At 34.0% G+C, this 6,427-nt stretch overlaps 1 protein-coding gene across 1 annotated transcript; it reads left to right on the top strand.

The window, feature by feature from the left end:
- The first annotated feature begins 210 nt into the window (after positions 1-210).
- On the top strand, positions 211-5,021 carry LOC134240399 (uncharacterized). The gene is made up of 3 exons (XM_062722494.1): positions 211-312; positions 2,784-3,959; positions 4,470-5,021. Exons 2-3 carry the CDS (start codon positions 2,868-2,870, stop codon positions 5,019-5,021), a joined length of 1,644 nt encoding a protein of 547 aa, XP_062578478.1. The 5' UTR covers positions 211-312; positions 2,784-2,867.
- Positions 5,022-6,427: the final 1,406 nt, after the last annotated feature.

Below are 6,427 nucleotides of genomic sequence, written 5' to 3'. Positions count from 1 at the left end.
AAGTATTGCATAAGAATATACGGGAAACTTTTAAATTCGGTGGGGCCACAAGGGATGATCAAAGTTTTACATAGGAATAAATAAGAACAATCTTATTTAAACCGCTTATAAGTGAACTTTCAGTTTTCTTTAAATGATTAAGTCAAGTGTGTAGGGTTGGACTAAATTGGACGAGCAGAATAGTTGTGTAACTGTTCATCTTTATTTTATTCAGATTATCTCACATTCTGGACAAAGTCCATTCATCAATACAGCAGTGAAAAGGCTCCTGTTTTACTGGTGGGCACTCATGCTGAACAAAAGACAAAGGAGGTATCTGAGAGAAGTGTGAAAGCTTGTTTAGCTCTTATATGCCGAAGGAGCAAATAAGCTTTTTAGCTCACCTGAGCCCATGCTCAAGTGAGCTTTTCTGATTGCTGTCTGTCTGTCTGTCTGTCCGTCTGTCTCTAAACTTTTCACATTTTCAACTTCTTCTCAAGAACCGCTGGGCCAATTTCAACCAAACTTGGGACAAAGTATCCTTGGGAGAAGGGGATTCAAGTTTGTTCAAATGAAGGGCCACGTCCCTTTCCAAGGGGAGATAATTATGAATTAGAGAAAAATAAATGGCATTTCAAAAAAAAATCTTCTCAAGAACCACTGGTCCAGGAAAGATGAAACTCATGTGGAATCATCCTCAGATATTGTAGATTGAAGTTTCTTCAAATCATGACCCACTGGGGTAGGGTGGGGCCAAAATGGCCGACCAAAGTTTTACATAGGAATATATAGGGAAAAAATCTTTAAAAATCTTCTTCTCAAGAACCACTGGGCCAGGAAAGATGAAACTCATGTGGAATCATCCTCAGGTAGTGTAGATTCAAGTTTGTTCAAATCATGACATAGGGGTTAGGGTGGGGCCAAAGTAGCCGACCAAAGTTTTACATAGGAATATATAGGAAAAATCTTTAAAAATCTTCTACTCAAGAACCACTGGGCTAGGAAAGTTTGTTGACATATAGTGTAGAGGATATATACATAAGGAAACCTTTAAAATCTTCTTTTCAAGTACTTCAAAGCTATGGTTAGTGATATTTATATTGAATCATACTCAGGTAGTGTATGTTCTAATTTCTTCAAATCATGACCCTCGGGGGGTTAAAATTCAGTAATTTTTTCATAAGCACAAATTCTCCTAGGTCAAGGTCAAAAGGTCCTTTCTGTTCTTAAGAAAAAAAAATTAAAATTATGGCCTATTTCCATATTTCACAATTGTATTCCCAGTGAGAATACCCTACTTTTGGTACCAATATATTAGATTTGCATTAAAGAAAATTTTAATCTTTGCTGTGTTGCCATACGGGGACATCAGTGTTTCACAAACACATCTTGTTTAATACTGAACTGCATTGCGTTGTTTTTCCTAGCTTCTTTGCACATGTGATAAATAGGCATTCTTGTCTTTAAACAAATAAATATGTTTTACTGTGCAACCGTTGGGAGGAGCGCAGCTATGCACTATCTTTAACCTACTCATGTACAGCATCATTCAAGAAAAAATGTTCTAAAACAAAACAATAATCAAAGTACTGAGACAGTACTGAAAGACGGGGTCAAAATGATTTTCATGCTTGATTTCACAAATGTGATTTATTTGACAAGTTTTTATTTTTCTTTTATTTAACATACACTTAATACTTAATACAAAACTGTGAATAATATAAATTTGCGTTTTTCATTTAATTTGAAGTAGAAATTTCTAGAATTGCTAAGTCTAGAAACTTTTTTTAACTGTCCGAATTTCACCTGGTCTGAATTAATATTTTTTCCGGAAGTAAACAAGGGATGATGCGTGTGCAGTCGTAATACTGCGCAGGAGAATACTCTGATTACTAGTGTGTTTAACAATTAATATTTTGAGTTTACATTTACAAAAGGCTTCATTTATTTGATTTAGAAAAAGTTCATATCACTTTGTTCAGTTTGATACAGAATGATTATATTTTGATCAAAACAATTTCTGCACTATTTCATAGGGTGTAGATGTTATCACCACGGCTTCCGTTTTGAGGGCTCTGACAGTAAACTTTTAAATTGGCGATAACTTCTGAACCTCTTTAAAGGGTTCACCACAGCTCATGTTATTTCTGTTGCATTGTATATACATGTATGTGTCAACTATAAAAATTTGATTTACATGACTTGACTTGACTGAGTTTTGGGCTGTAGAGCTTAAATTTCACATATGTATTTGTTGTGGCAAGACAAATTCTTGGATACCAATAACCTTGTCCTTGAAGATTTCTGTTTTTATGAAAAAAAATTAACATTATGGCCTATTTTCATATTTCACAATTGTATTCCCAGTGAGAATACCCTACATTTGGTACCAATATATTAGATGTGCTTCGCGCCGCCTCGCTGTGCTCGCTTCAAAGATAAATATAAAAAATCTTTTCAAGAAAAGCAATGATATTAATAATCATATTAAAATTGCAGCATTACTTAGCTTGCTTAGGTAGCTTGAGATTCAGACATGTTTAAATCATAATCCCAAAGCGCATTAATGTGTTTAAGCTCAGTAGGACTAAAATTTACCTGTCGACATTATATATTTAGAAATGCATATATTAGGACAAATCGAATTCTTCTTAAAAATATAATATAATTATTAATCATGAACATACTGATCACCCACAATCCACCCACACATGGACCTATTTTTAGTTTGTTTAAGGTAGTATTTCATATTTACATAGACTGCTAGCCTAATACTTTAATACCCAATTACTCTTTTTTACCAGGAGAAAGAAAAGTTTTTCCGTGAGATATGGACGAGCTTGGAAACAAAGGATGCGTCTCTGCAAAGGCATTTTGACAGGAAAAGGATGTTTGCTGTTGGATTCCACGAGAATGAATGTATTGAAAAAATCAAGCTGTCAGTTGTTGATGTTGTCCAAAAACTTGATCACTGGGGTGAAAAACTTCCACACTCCTGGGCATTGTTTGAAAAATTCTTCCAGGAAAAGAAAAACCCTAAAATCATCAGCAAAGAGACACTTTTGGCTTTCAATGAAGCATTGCCACAAGAATTGAAGTTGGGAACACAAGAAGATATTAACACCATGCTGCAGTTTTTCCATGACATCAGAGAAATTTTACACTTTGACCAAGAATCCCTCAGAGAAATCATAATTCTTGATGTTCAATGGTTTGCAGATGCATTCAAAAATGTCATCACCGATAAAAACCATGCAGCAGAGGATCTATTTAAGCTTGCCTCACAATGGGATAAATTTAATGAAACAGGAGAACTCAGTGACACCTTGCTGTCTGCGATATGGGAAATGAACAACAATGGGTACCTTGAACACAAAGATGATATCATGCGCTACATGGAAAAGCTTGGACTCTTGGCTAAAATGGAAGACAACAATTGGTATGTTCCCTGTATGAACAAAAGACCGTTTCCTGTACGCAGTTTTTCATCCTACCCTGCCTCATCCATCCTCTGCTACATGTTTGATGTTCTTCCTGCTGGAATTTTTCAGCGTCTTGTTGCAAGTTGCGTGCAATTTCGATGGAAAATTGTCAAAGTAAATAAAGAAGGAATGGAACAACCATGCATTTACCAGACAGCGGCTGTGTTTCTGTTCGAGAAACACTGTGTTCTGCTTGGAATGACCCAATCAGAAATTCAGTTGCAGGTGTACGTAATTGAGGGAGAAGTTGATATACCCACATGTATCAAGATAAGAGAGAAAATTGAAGATGAATTGCACACTCTGTCCTCTACATTTCAAAGAAACTTGAAATTCCAAATTGGCTTTAAATGCAAACCCATCGGCTTTTGTGACAGTAAAAAAAGTCACGTGATCAAGGAATCTGAGTTAACGGAGCCGACTCTTCTCTGCCCTTCCTGTCCTGTGGAGAAAAAGCACAATATTGACTCGACAGAAATCCTCAAATACTGGAAACAGGTAGTGTGAAATGTTTTCTTTAGATACTGAAATGAAACATATATGATCTGCGAGATAGAATAAATTAAGTTTGAAATAATAGGTTTGAAATGTGTATCGAATAAATTATTTTCGATTTTGATGTATATATACCTTGATGCTCTTCCTTTATTTGGTTAAAATTTGGTCAAGACAAAAAACAAGTAGTCAATTAAGTAATTGAAAATATTAAAATCTTATTGAGTTAACAAGGTAAACAAAATATAAAAATACTATTGATTCCAAAATTCTATAATATAGTTTTATGTATTATGGAGAAGAAAACACAAAATTTCAAGTGTAATGTAAACGGAATTTATAATAACCTAATTAATTGTCAACAAACTATAATGCATGCTGTCCATTATCATATGATTTTCCAGGTCAATACTCTTTGTAGATTTTGACTTATTTCTTCATGATATTTTCTTCTTCTAATTTTATTTTTTGCTAATGAGTTCAAATTAAAATGAAAAAAAAACTTTTTTTCAGATGAAGACAAGCCCTTCTACAACTCCAATCGCCTCAGGACAAGACCTGGGGGACCAATCTAGATTTGCAAAACTCGGAATGGCAACAAACGATGTGTTGAATCAGGCATACAGAGATATTCTGGAGATGGAGGTACAACCTACCGACATTGAAAACACAGTCAAAGCATCACCAGTTTATAAAAGGTTGCGTCCAGAACAAGAGTATATCTTGCAGGATGCTAAAAATTCTGGATATAAAAATTTTGATATCTCATTAACATACACATTGATCAGAAACATTTGTAAAAAGGTTCCTAAACCAACGAAAGGAAAATGGGGAGACGAGCCTACAGCAGGAGAAGTGACCGTGGGTGATGATATCGAAAGAATTAGGTCAATCCGGAACAGTTTAACTGCACACATGAGCTCAGCCTCCATATCAAAGTCAGAATTCCAGAAAACCTGGTCCATTATCTCAGATATCTGTCAAAGATTGGAAATTTATACTGGAAAGAAGTATTTGGATGACCTCAATAAAATCCAAAAAATGACTGATGAGAATGGAAGATGAAAATGCCATTATAGAAAAGATCAAATTGGAAAGTCTGCATAAAATGGTGAAAAAATTGTGTTTAGAAATAGAAGATGTGAAAGCAGCAGTAGAAAAGCCTTGAAATAAAGCACGAGTCGAATTAAGAGTGTAAATCTAAACTTTTTCTTTGAAACAAGAAAAGTAAAATGTGTATTGTTTTATATTAACTAAGTAGTGATATTCCAGTTCAAAATTATTGTTTTTTTTTCTAATAATAGATCTGATTTTTGATAGACTTGATTGGTTTCAAATTAAAAAAAAAAACACTGATTATGAATTTGAAAATGTTTTTTCTGTGACTTTAGAAAGACAACTAAATATGTAACACTGAGAGGTCATATTACATGTATGTCAAAGAAAATATTTGGAACGTGAATTGTTTAAAGACACAGTGAATATATTGAAACTTTATTATATGTATGAATCAAAATTTATCTGTGTATCAGATTAAGTTATAGTGGATGTTATGAATCTGCTACTGTCTCATACATGTACTTCAGAATAACCTTTTAGGTCACCTAGACTCAGGTGACCTATTGCTATCTGTTTTCGTCCGTTGTGTGTTAACAAACATTTTCAGCTTCTTCTCTGAACAGCAAACTTTTAAACAAATTTGGCACAATTATGGGTACAGGGGAAACTAAATGTGAATTTTATCCCTGTCCCCCGGGGCCTTAAGGTGCCAAAACCACAAGAATTAATGTAATCCTTACAAACTTCTTCTTTAGTTAAACATGAACAGTAAAACTGTTGGCATGATTGTAATCAGCATGAATCCTCTACCAAAATTGTGTTTGTCAACATGAAGGTTCTAGCCACTGTAACAAGGTAAGCAAAATATAAAAATGCACTTTTAATTATGGCCAAAATTCTATAATATAGTTTTATGTATTATGGAGATCCAAACACAAAATTTTATGGCAAGTGTAATGTAAACGGAATTTATAATGTACCTAAATTGTCAACAAACTATAATGCATGCTGTCCATTATCATATGATTTTCCAGGTCAATACTCTTTGTAGATTTTGACTTATTTCTTCATGATATTTTCTTCTTCTAATTTAAATATTTGCTAATGATTTCAAATTAAAATGAAAAAAAAAACTTTTTTTCAGATGAAGACAAGCGCTTCCACAACTCCAATCGCCTCAGGACAAGACTTGGGGGACCATTCTAGATTTGCAAAACTCGGAATGGCAACAAACGATGTGTTAAATCATGCATACAGAGATATACTGGAGATGGAAAATATTTTTCTTTCCTGACATTGAGAACAAAGTCAAAGCATCATCTGTTTTTAAAAGATTGCGCCCAGAACAAGAGCATATCCTGCAGGATGCTAAACATTCTGGATATAAAAATTTTGATATCTCGTTAACATAC

This window comes from Saccostrea cucullata, unplaced genomic scaffold (genome assembly GCF_032062105.1).
Source record: "Saccostrea cucullata isolate Sc308-1 unplaced genomic scaffold, CSIRO_AGI_Scuc_v1 ctg7459, whole genome shotgun sequence".
NCBI lineage: Eukaryota > Metazoa > Mollusca > Bivalvia > Ostreida > Ostreidae > Saccostrea > Saccostrea cuccullata.
The sequence above is the reverse complement of the archived record's forward strand: the minus strand, read 5'-3'. Positions and strand labels throughout refer to the sequence as shown.

What these genes read in the sequence shown, in the direction of transcription:
- LOC134240399 (XM_062722494.1), top strand. Translation starts at nt 2,868, where the DNA reads ATGTTTGCTGTTGGATTCCACGAGAATGAATGTATTGAAAAAATCAAG. An exon ending in TCCTCAAATACTGGAAACAG is followed by an intron (nt 3,960 to 4,469) that starts GTAGTGTGAAAT and finishes ACTTTTTTTCAG; the next exon opens with ATGAAGACAAGCCCTTCTAC.